This window comes from Apteryx mantelli, chromosome 1 (genome assembly GCF_036417845.1).
Source record: "Apteryx mantelli isolate bAptMan1 chromosome 1, bAptMan1.hap1, whole genome shotgun sequence".
Classification (NCBI taxonomy): Eukaryota; Metazoa; Chordata; class Aves; order Apterygiformes; family Apterygidae; genus Apteryx; species Apteryx mantelli.
Genome location: NC_089978.1, coordinates 171,736,519 through 171,748,643, shown reverse-complemented (window position 1 = coordinate 171,748,643; position 12,125 = coordinate 171,736,519). Strand labels below are relative to the sequence as shown.

At 40.5% G+C, this 12,125-nt stretch overlaps 1 protein-coding gene across 1 annotated transcript in view; it reads left to right on the top strand.

Moving 5' to 3' along the window:
- The window catches only part of PLXNC1 (plexin C1), a 71,482-nt gene that overhangs the window by 37,110 nt on the left and 22,247 nt on the right, over nucleotides 1–12,125 (top strand). The window contains exons 15-21 of the mRNA XM_067312526.1: nucleotides 3,155–3,254; nucleotides 4,289–4,390; nucleotides 4,793–4,896; nucleotides 7,243–7,284; nucleotides 7,768–7,892; nucleotides 8,456–8,654; nucleotides 9,977–10,123. Of these exons, the coding sequence (XP_067168627.1) occupies nucleotides 3,155–3,254; nucleotides 4,289–4,390; nucleotides 4,793–4,896; nucleotides 7,243–7,284; nucleotides 7,768–7,892; nucleotides 8,456–8,654; nucleotides 9,977–10,123 (819 nt within the window). The remainder of the gene's footprint in view (nucleotides 1–3,154; nucleotides 3,255–4,288; nucleotides 4,391–4,792; nucleotides 4,897–7,242; nucleotides 7,285–7,767; nucleotides 7,893–8,455; nucleotides 8,655–9,976; nucleotides 10,124–12,125) is intronic.

Here is a 12,125-nt window from a genome sequence, read left to right as displayed (position 1 = left end):
GCATAGCGATCACTGCTGAGAGGCAGGAAAAGGCATTTCTGAATAAAAAAAGTAGGCAGAATTCAATGGAGGCCAAAATGCTATGAACATATGGCACAAAGCCAGGCCCAAGTCTAAGAATATTAACATGGATGTCAAAGCTATATGGCACCCTAAGATATTTGCTCCATGAATAAGATGAAGATATGAATTTTTTAAAATGCAGTCATCACCATTTATGAGTGAGAAAAATGATGCCAGACTCTTATTGCAGTGTCTGGTGGTATAAAACTGAAATAACTCTATTGACTTCAAGGCATATGGCACATAGTAAAGGTTAACGGAGCTATTCTCAATTTCATATCGCTGTTAACTGATCCCCCATCTGTGGATCCTGCCATCTGAGGCAGTAATTGCATGGAAAAGCCTTTCTGAGCTTGGTGTTGCATTTAAATATTAAAATTTCCTTGCAATATCACATGCCCATCCTGCAAGCTTCATAGGAGTGACTGTCATAGAAAACTCACCACTTCGGTAGGCAAATCAAGTGCGATAGTTATAATGTAACATTCTGCTGATAGGGTATTCAAAATAAATTTTTCCAACATCAGGAAAATGTAAAAGTAGGAAACCAGCCATGTTTTTTTAGCCCTATAAATATATAATATATAATATAGTTATACAGCATATATATTATCTATGTAATAATATCTATAATATGCTATATAATAGTATATAGTGTGATTTATTATGTATAATATATATTATATATAGCCCTGTAAATATATCATGATAGAAAAAGCAGGGCCTCCATGAAGAAAGGATGTGCTAGATAATAATCTAGGTGTGGCCCAAGTATAAATGTATACCTTGCCTTAGCTTTCAGTAAGAAAGAGGATGTTAAGTGTGGGGTCAAAGACAGGATGATCGGTCTGACTGGAGATATAAAAGAAGAAAATGCCATTCTTGTGACAGAAGCAAGATTCAGACAGATCAAGGGTCTCAAGACAGGAAGAACAGGATCATTTCCATCACAGAGCTGAGAAAGAACTGGCACATGATATTGTAGGCTTGGTAGGAAAGATTTTGAATAAAATTGTGGAGTCAGGAGAAGTACTGCATGACTGGAGAGCAGCAAATGTAATACCAGTAATTAAAAGAAAAAAAATGAACCAGGCAAACGCAGGCTTGCTGATTTAATCCTGGCTCTATTTAGAGCTTTATAATATATTTTGAATGAGAAACTCCTGAAAGACCTGCAGGTAAATGGAAAATGGGATAATTGTCAACTTGTTTTTAATAAAGGCAGATTATGCTAGATATCTTTATTTAGTATGATGAATGATTTCCTCGAGAAGAAAAAAGCAGTAGATCACATGTACCTGGAAGTCATTCAGAAAACTACTTAACATGATCATTATGAGATGCTGGGGCTTAGAAGAAACGGATGCTGTGTGTGGGGCGCTGACTCGGGGCAATGCTGATTTTCATACTGTTGTTTTTCCTGTGACTCGAGCACAAAAAGCAGGCATGCACCAATAACGTTTGCTGATGGCATAAAACTCAGCGGCATTGCCAGTCAAGAGGAGGCTTTGTAATATTATGCAGGAAGAATTAAATGAATTTAGGAATATGGACAGCATGAATTCAGGAACGCCATATTTAATCCATGATTCTTAAGCAAGATAAAAAAAAAGCTTAGGAAAGCGATGGGGCACTGAGCAAGAAGGCTGTGGTGAAGATTAGAGATAATCTAAATATAACCTGCAAAATTAAATGAATGCTCTGCCTCAGTTTTCAGTAAGAGGGGGGCAAGCAACACGAATTTCTGTTCCGGGAGTGCCTTGGTTGGAACTGAGAGGAGGGCAGGAAGAGGGGTGTCAGTCACGGGATCACCGCGAGCCACCGAAGCGGCTCAGCCTTGGAAAGGCAAATGGCTCCCTAGGAGGGCTCAGACCAACAGGACTTTGCACAGGCACTGTGGATACACACAAACCACCCGAGGGAAAAATTACATGTGATGGGAGAAATCGGTCTGCGTTGCCCTTGGTTCTTCGCAGCCCCGGAAATACGAGGGCTGCGTCCTCCCAGCCCGGTGGGGTTTCTTTGCTTGCGTGTGTCCGCGTGCGGCAGTGGCTGCCCAGCTGGCAGGCTCCGGCTGCCCCGGCTGCTCGTCACCTGTGACCGGCGGGTGACTGAAATAGCCTGATATCGGCCTGCTCGGCTGTAACCCGCAGTAATTGCAGCCCGACTCTCCCTTTCAATTATCTCAGGCTCATTTCTGCCCCCGGTACTCAGTGGTATGCTTTTTCTTTTGTTGAAGCATATTTTTTGCCTCTGGTCTGTTTATAGTCTTCACTACTCTTTATTTATGTGTTTTCACAGTGCTCGTAGAGATCCTCCTTTGTGAAGTTTCGTTTGCCATAATTATCAGTGGCGAATGCCTCAGTTTGGCATCTGGCAGACTTCAGCACTTTGGTGTGTTCCTAAAAATTCATGCCTGTCTGCCCTGGACAAGCCCAGTGGCTGTTGGGGGATATCGTACGTGTGATTATATCTGATCTTAAGCTGACCTTCAGGAACACCCTACAGTGCCAAATAAAGAGGTTGAAACTTCTGCAGGGAAATAGGGAACAGGACTCTGGGCAAGGCCGCTATCAAAAATGTTACTTCCCTGATTATCAGCTTGAGCCTTACCTTAGTTTTCTGTTCAGCAGATTAACACTGTGAGTTCAAAGAAATGTTTTTTAACTATCAGCAAGTGCCTTACTCACTTCAAAATGCCAAAATGTTTAGCAGTGATTCTGAAGTGCATGAGCCCTTTGGCCAGTCTGAGGCTAGATTCTGCCCTGGTTTATATTCATTTGAGGACTCTTGTTTACAGTGTGAGCAACAGCAAAACTTGGTGCTCCATGAGGACTTCCATATTTTTCTCTTGACACTGCTCTGTTCTCCTGCTTAAACATCAAATACGGTAACAGTTAAGTTTGTGTTGGTTCACGTATGTTTTTCCCAATTGCTGCTGTTTTCCCAATGATCTGCAGATCTGCATGTGCCTGGAAGGCCTTTCTCTCTCTCTCTTTTTTTTTTTTAATATACTTTAAATGTCATCTTGAGATCTTGAGCATAGATACAGCATCTGCCCTCTACTAACACAGGCATTATTTTTCTTCAGGTCAAATTAGGAAATTTTGAGCATGAAGTCAAACCAACATCATCACACATATATTTGTATGTTCTTATTTTACTACCTATTGTAGTGGGTGTCATTATAGGTAAGTACAATAATGTGTTTTCAGTTTTTGATTTTCTGAAAGAGATGATAGTCACTGCACAAACAAACACATATGTATGTCTGTGACAGTCGCAAACAATCTGATGTTTTCCCCTGTTCCAAATGAGAGTGGAGAAAGTTAACTCTGGTCTGGTAGTGAAGTATATCTTGCTAGACTACAGCATGTTACAACACTAGTTTTGACCATTCTTCTAGGGTTATTCACCAGCATTTAATGAGGCAAGACCTCATATCCAAATTCTTGAGGCATAACTCAGGCATTTCCAGTTGTCAGCACTAGACTCGCCTCCTATCCCTGGGGGTGGACGTTCCCTATCAAACCGCTTATCCTCAGGCAGTGTTTGAGGTGTTTCTGGTCGATCGCATCTGGGTGATTCATGAATTTGTAGATCATTATCAAACTGAGGGGGTGAGGAGATATCCCCTCCTCTTTTTCGCTCCTCCTTAATCTGCTACATATTTGATAAATTTTGCTTTATCGTTATATATGTGGGCTGTTGTTCTTTTGCTTGGTTGGGTTTCTTTTTAAAATGTGCATTACCTTTACGGGAACCATCTCTAGTGCCTTTCCTCTCTCGAAATAGGTTTCAGTAAGTTAACAGTTTGGAAGTAGATTTCCTGTTCAAAACAACTGCTTTTCCTGTTTGATCGGTGCTACATTAAGTAGCTTGCTAGGAGTAATAGTAGCAGTACTGCTTGTTAGGCTCTCTGTCTGACTGTGCAGGTTGTACATAGCAGATTGTGCTGTATATTTAAATAAAGTTGGATTGACAGTTCTAAGACCTCCTTTTAAGAAAGGTTTTTTTATTAAAAGTGTGGGTTTTGATCTAGATAACTGGGGCTCATGGATACTACCGCACTGATGACAGTAGAAACAATAATCCTTCCGAAGAATGCAAATGTATATTCATCTTTCTGTTTCTTAAAATAAAATTAAAGTCTGTATGTCTTATACAGGAGTTGTCTTGTCCTGCAATTTTCTGTATTCAGTATCTTTTTTCCCTCCCTTTTTAGCGGCATTCATAGTTACTAGATACAAATCCAAAGAGTTAACTCGCAAACAGAGTCAGCAGCTTGAACTGTTGGAATATGAGATTCGGAAAGAAATACGTGAGGGTAGGTCTAAAGCGCTTTGTAATGCTTAAGTACAGTATAATTTCTGAACTGAAATGTTCAAGAAGCAGGTCACATTATACAAACCTTTTAATTTTACAGCTGTTATAAAATAGAAATAGAATATTTTTGTGTTGTGAGTATCAGAGTTCCTCTTTAATGCTGGTGTGCACTGCAGTAGCAGAGGGCACTAAGCTAGTAGGATTGCATGTACTGATTTCCTTCAACAAAAGCAAAAATAAAAATGAACTTTCCAGCCCATAGGACTTCAGCTAGAAAAACAACTCCTCTTGCCTGAAAACTCTTTTTTTAAGGAACAGCTTTTGGGGCCAAGTTATAATTGTGAAGATGATTTTGTGCTAACTAAACTAACTCTCTGGGTGGGGAGGGGGGTTGTTATTTCAGGATTTGCTGAACTGCAGATGGATGAATTAGATGTGGTGGATAGTTTTGGAACCGTTCCCTTCCTTGACTACAAACACTTTGCTCTTAGAACTTTCTTTCCAGAGGTAAATATCTGTAAGTCTTTCAGGTTGTCAGTCCTGCATAATGATGAAAAGCTAGGAAGATCAGGATCAAAAAACTAAAGTCAATACTACACAGTAATTAAACACTGTTCTCACAAGAAATTTTTCTTAAATCAAAAACTAGCAAAGAGCATTTAGAGCTGTAAATCTCTATTCCCTCAAGCCTAAATGCTATAGTTAAAGCACTGTTTTTGAATATTCAAGGGTTGTGTGTGCATCAACTTTTTTTTTGCCCAGCCTCACTAAGCTGCCTGCCTTTGAGGCCGTCCTAACTGAGCTGTAATTTCTCTATGGCTTTTTTTGTTCTCATGTATTCACTTTCTGTGCTACACTAAGTCAGGTAGCAGTCAGGTTAGCTAGCATGTTTACATCATGACACTTCCTGCTTAGACTTGTGAGATGAAGAGAGGGAAAGGTTGCTCTAAGGCCACGCTGACCTTCTACTCCAAGCTGCTGTCAGAAATGTACTTAAGTGCTGTCCAGTTTAGGCTGGCAGAAGCTCTATTTTCAACCCGTAACGTTTTGTTGTGTAACTGACACCAGGGAGTTCCCACCTGTGGTTGGTGCCGTGGTGTTTAAGTTATAGCCAGCAGGTATGTTGCTCATCACTGCTGCACTGCTGTGGCCCAGTCCTGCGGTCTTACCTGCGTGCAGCTTCACTTTATCACTGTGCATAGTCCCACTGCAAGCTCAGTGTGATAAAGTTAAACCCATGTGATGGACACAGAATCGGGCTCCTTGTCTGTACGATGCCAGATACCATCAGATACTAAAGCAGATTCATATTTAACAATTACATATGCACAATCTTAATATACTTTGAGTCCAGTTCTCACACAAGAGGGTGTTGGGAATATCTCTGCTGATACTGCTGTGATGCTCCCAGTCTAATTTGTATGCGGTAATTAGGAGGTCTGAAGAAAATGGAGTAATGAAACCTTATTTTCTGCATTTATTTCCTTTCAGTTTGCTTTGTTGCCAGGCATATTAGCATTAAAATAGTGTTTTATTTTTAGGAATACATCTTTTCCCACTGATACTCCCCTGCCCAAACTGTAACACTGTAGAAGCTGTCTGGGTGGAAATGCTTTATGCAAATAAAAAGGAAAGAAAAAAGGCACAAAACATATCACTCCATTCCATTATGTGAGGTCAAAAGGGGAAGGGCTCACTTTTCACCTTGGTGAGTTTTCATGCCAGCTTGCATCCTGGAATTGTTTCCAGTTCAACTCTGCCCCTGATTGAAATACCAATACCACAGAGGTAAACTCACCGCTATTAGCTCTCTACAGACTTGACTTGTAGTGTCAGGCAAGTTATTTAACATATTGCATACCAATTTTTCCTGCCAAGTAGTTATCATTTACATTGCTGGAGTGTCCAAACATACCTTGTGCCGTATAGGTGTGGTAGGAGAGAAGTGCTCTCCCAGACAAACATCATGGGTGAACAGAAAAAACGGTGAGGTAGTAGAAAGCAACCTGGTGTCAGAATGGCCAAAGTGACAAACCGGCACTTCCCTTGCTAACCCCATCTGTTTAAATTATGTCTATCATGTTGTACTCGTTCTGCTTTCCAGTGAGTTCAGTGGGGTTTATCTCATCTAACTTCAGCTTTTTAAAAAGGAACATCAGAGGCTTCCACCAAAGCATTTTCTGTAGTCGGTGCAAAGAGACAGGCAGCTTGAGAAAGTGGTTCATCCCACTTGCCTGAGACATCTGTCTCAGGATGGAATGAATTGCTGAAAGAGGGAGTCAGATACCTAAAATTAATTGACAGATCCCATCTTCATTTCTGACTTCTAGCTCCTGCTGCTTCCATTTTCTATAATGAATCTGGCTTTATAGTTTTTGCTTTGTGCTTAATGCTTGTAGATATTAAATTAAATGGATATTACGGCTTTAATAAATTATTCCTTATGTTCAGTCTGATTTTTTGCTTTACTTGCTAAATTTGGCTTATTATTTCTGCCTTCTTTCCATTTCCCATATTCTTTGGTTTAATACTACCATGCTTGCTCCCTATTTGCAATTATTTTTAACCTTTACCTTTCCTCTGGTTGTTTCACAGTTTGTATTTAAGAGAGAGAGAGAGAGAGAGAGAGAGAGAGAGTGTGTGTGTGTGTGTGTGTGTGTGTGTGTAAGTGAACACGACAGCACCTTTGCAGAGGTCATTGTGTAGAATATATGTGTTGTAGCCACGCTTAGACCCAGAGCTTCCATTGCTTTAGTTCAAATTTTATGCCATTAGGCTTAGCATGTTTAATGTGCATGTATTAGAAGCTTTTGGTATACATCAGAATGAAATATCACCTGTCTTGCATTTTAGTCAGGAGGCTTTGCATCCATCTTCACTGAAGACATGCCACAGGTAAGTCAATGTAGTGTGATATGTCTTCATAAATGTGTTTTCCATGTGTGATTGCATCCCTCATCTCAGTGTTTTCATATTCCTATCAGACTGCATATGTTCCCTTCCCCCGTGGGGAGAGTTACATGGATTTATGCATAAAGAAGAATTTGAAATACAAGATTCTGTTACTTAATGTATATTATGGCTTATTTAAATAAGATAAACAGAATCTAGTAATGACATGACAGGCAAACTTAACTATTGGCATTACTTTGTGTATTTAAAGAAAATATGTGCTCTGCATGTGTGTACTCTTGTGTGTTGTACACAGACACAAATACATCTTAGGTAAAATCCTGGGACCCATTAAATAAATACAAAATTCCCACTGATTTGACTGAGGCCAGGATTTTATCTCCTATGTGCTTATCATTTTTTCTGAGCATTAAGAAGCCATCATAGCCAAACTACAGTTTGCTTATTTTTGTTTAACTATTCCAGAGCAGAGACCAAACGCGCAAGGATGAAAGATTCAACATGTTGCATGCTTTAATTTGTAACAAGAACTTTCTTGTTGCTCTCATTCACACCCTTGAAAAGCAGAAAAATTTCTCTGTGAAAGACAGGTATAGTATGATTATGCTTATCATCTTCAAGACAAAGAATTAACAGAAAAAAACAACATGGATTGTGACACACAAATGTAACTTCCACTTCTCGCAAAACAAGTTTGCATTGTTCCAGAGTATTTTTCCATTTTCTCCATCTGCACACGCTGAGGAAGAAAAGACATCATTGCCATTAAACAAGCCATTAAAAAGAAATCAGAATGTTTGTACATGTAAACACAGGGGCAAAGGAGCAGGAAAATTCACTTCAAAACTATGAACAGTTCCTGCAGTTAAATCAACAGTTTTACAGTTTAGAAATGTTCTGTCACTGAAACAGGTGTTCTTCTGCAGAATTAAATTTATAGGCACAAATTTTGTGTTTAAAAAAATAATCATAGGGACAGATGGACCTGAATTTTTTTATATTTTTGCATCAGTGGGCAGTTTGAGTCCCTGAGGAAGGAAAGCCTAGGATAGGAATGGCACTGAAAGGTGTTTCTGTTGTTACAGATGATTGGGAAAAAAATCACAAACATTAGCATTCTCTCTCTCCCTTTTTTTCTTTTTATTTTAAACAGGTGCTTGTTTGCATCTTTCTTGACTATTGCACTACAAACTAAGCTGGTTTATCTAACCCATATTCTGGAGGTGTTGACAAAGGACTTGATGGAGCAGTCAAGCAATGTCCAACCTAAACTCCTGCTCAGACGAACAGAATCTGTGGTAGAAAAGTTGCTGACAAACTGGATGTCTGTCTGCCTTTCTGGTTTTCTCCGGGTATGTGTACATCTTTTCATCCTGTAAGATACACAAATGGAGAATATTTTTAACTGATTTCTTCCAGAAGGAATGCTAGAGGGGTCTGTTTAATGCATTCAATCTAGCATCAAGTGGACAAAGGAAAAGAGCAGGTGTGTAAGCGATGATCATGTTATGTATTTGGCTGAGTTTTGGGTAATTTTGCAACTCTAGCATATCCTTCTCTCATGTCGGATATTGTTTCATCTCCATGAGTTGTATTCTGATCATCTTAAAAGACTGACGCATTTGTTAAAACGCAGTTTGTACCTTCCTGTGTGAGCCATTAGAAAGCTACTATTTAATGGAAATTTAAGGAATAATGTCTTTTGGAAAACTAAACTTCCTTCCAAATTTTTTAACCTTCAAACAACGTTGCAGGTTTCAAGAATTAAATGAGTTCAGGGGAAAACAAAATAAACATTTTTTTTCATTTTTACAGCTATTTTAGCCCTCTTGGTAGCACTTTGTTCTCGGTTTCAGTGTTTGGTTGTGATTCCAGTGCTGTTTACTAGTGTGATGGTATCGCACTGTTGGTATCACATCAAACCTTGCACTTGCCGTTAATACAGCAGCATCACAGTTTGGGGACAGCAACTCATGCCGGTTCCCTGAAACCCCAGGAGAGAGCCAAGGAAGAGTCAGGGCAGATGTGTTCTCGAGATCCCTTAGCCGGGCTGGAGGAGCAGTGTCATGGGGCAGCAAAGACCCATCCGTCCTTTCCCAGCTCTCTGGCTGGAGCGTGGGGCTCAGGCAGGAGAGGGAAGTCCCAGTTTTGTTTCCTCTGTCACTGATACACCAGTGCATGCCTTGCCACCTCACTCCCAAGGCTTTTTTTCAGGGACCGCAAGGGGAGAAGCCAGTTTAAAAGGAAACTGGATGCTAGCTTGTCCTCTTGCAAGTCTGGAGCAGAAGAGGTCTCTGAAGTACATGTGTGACCACTCGCATGTCTCGCCCCCATCTGCTCTGCTGCGGGACTAGGACGCGGCTGCCAGGTGGAGGAGGAGCAGCTCTGCCGGAGTGTGCTTGTGCACAGCACGGGGCTGCAAGCTGGCTTGCCACGCGCTCCAGGTGTCCCTCACTATTTGCATGAGACTTTCACACTGAAAAGCAAAGGATGGAAGTTGAACAAATAACCAGATCAATCTGCTCAGAGGGATTTTTCTTTTCAAACTGCAAGATAAAAAGTTGGTTTAAAGGAAATAACTCAATTTGTTACTCTTGATTTTTCCTCTAGTTATTCAAGCCTGTTTAGTGATTGCGAAAATAAACATGTTTCTTGTGTTTGTTTCATGTCCTAGGAGACAATCGGTGAACCTTTCTATTTGCTAGTGACAACCCTCAATCAGCGGATAAACAAAGGCCCCGTCGATGCGATAACTTGCAAGGCCCTGTACACGCTAAACGAAGACTGGCTGCTGTGGCAAGTGTCTGAATTCAGAACAGTGGTATGTTTGCTGGTTTGCCTTCCCTCCAAACACAAGCGGCTACAGCCTTTTTCTAGGAAGCTAAATTAAGGCTCTTAGACACTAAAGTGATGGCTAAGTACCTGGCTAAAGCAAAACAGAATTATTATTACAGACACAGCTTCAAAATGCGATAGGGTTAACTAACTGGTGTTTCACCAATAGACGTTTCACGAATAGCAGTTGCTCTTCAGTGTCAGCATGCTTTAATAGTCAAAGATTTAATGAAGTCTCAAGGTATTAAAATTTGCATATTATTTTAAAGTGTGCTACAAAAATGTAAACATATGTTTTGAATTTAAACTAAATTGCACTTCAATGAATGAAAGAATGGAATGTAGAGGTTCTGTTTTTCTATTGTATTTGCTTGTGGCTAATATTTAGGCAGCAGTGATTTACTGTGGGCTTCCATGTTATGAACTTCAATTTAGAAAGGTTTCAGTGTGGTGGGATTTAATTACTTGCTTGGTTAAAAACAAAAACTCTGGGAAACTTAGCTAAGTTTCTGAACTTTACCATAGATTTCTTGCCTTTCCTAAAGTAACTACAAAGTGGATACTATCTTACACTTACACCTTGGTCTCTCCAAAAGCTGCAATTCTCTTTCTGATATCTGACATTCTGGAATTGAGGGGAGAAGGGACAGCAAGGATTATTGCATTTTGGAGAGTGTAAAAATTCTGACTTTTTTTGATGAGAAGGTCTGAAAAAGCTTTTCAGAATAACCAGAGCACTTTGTTTCCAGAATTTCCAAATGATTTTGAGTCTGAGCACTTAAAATTCTGCATTTCCAATCATTTCCATGGCTTCCCTGCTTCTCAACTTCCTATCAGAGACATAAGAGTATGGGAAGTGTGACTGAATAGTGAGCCTCAGAGCCTGGGATAAGAACCTGCCAGGGTAGCACCTCCATGGCAGGGACAATGCAAAGACCAGTAGCTTTGGAGGAAAAGTCAGGCCTTCCCAGGGCCAAGACCCTGAGCCTTAAATAGGACTGGAGTTTCCAGCTCTGCCACTCTTCCATTTTTACAGCAAGGACCTGGAGGTCGTAAGATGCCGCACACTGGAGTAGGCCACATGACCCTGGAAATTTGGCTGGTCAGCAACCCATTGAACTAGCTAGGCCAAGGGCTGGGTCATTTAGGAGGCCCACTGAAATGACTAACTTTCTGTGAAACCTTTCTGACTTGTCATTTTCTGATGAAAGCTCTTGAACTGGCAAATTTATGGTCAAATCTTCTTACAGCTGTTTATGAAGCTGCTAAATTACCACAGAATGTGTTTTGAAAAGAAGTTTATGACTAAATATTAGTAAAAAATACCGTATCTTTGGTTTCCTTGTTTGTGCACTGCATTCTGACATTCATTTCGTATACAGGGTAAGTTTAAATATTCTGCTATGTATAGCCATAGGATACAAAACCCAGTAGTTCTGCAGAGCAGTAGTTTTCAGGCAAGATCAATATGCCTGATACTAGCAGACTACACAGGAACGTCTGGTCCTGTGGTATCGATTGGCTCTTCCTATTTCTAGCACACACGCACGCTCAGGGGATAGCTGAGTCTGAACTTAATGAACACTGCCTTAACACCTTTCCCAGTGCTACTTCTATGCATGCAATTACTGATAGGGTCTTGTGGGCAGCCTGCACTAAAGGAAAGAGAAGGGAAGTGGTCTGAAAGGCTCAGTATCTGTGGGGGAGGCTGTCTGCGAATGGATGAGGAAGTGAAAGAACAGATAGCGTTTCTAGAATATTGTTCACTGCCTTTGTACTTTGTATTCCTGATTTTTAAATAGGAGATAACAGTGCTGATAAAAGGTTAATAAGGCAGCTTGCCCCTCTAAGGTCCAGCAGTTTATCAGACCCAGGTGAGAAGCAGCTGGGTATTCCCTTTCAAGACTGTCAGAAAAGGAGAGAGGATCCTGCAGTAGAAACACACAGATGGAGCCAGAGACGCCAGTTTGGAGAGGGGAATGGCTTTG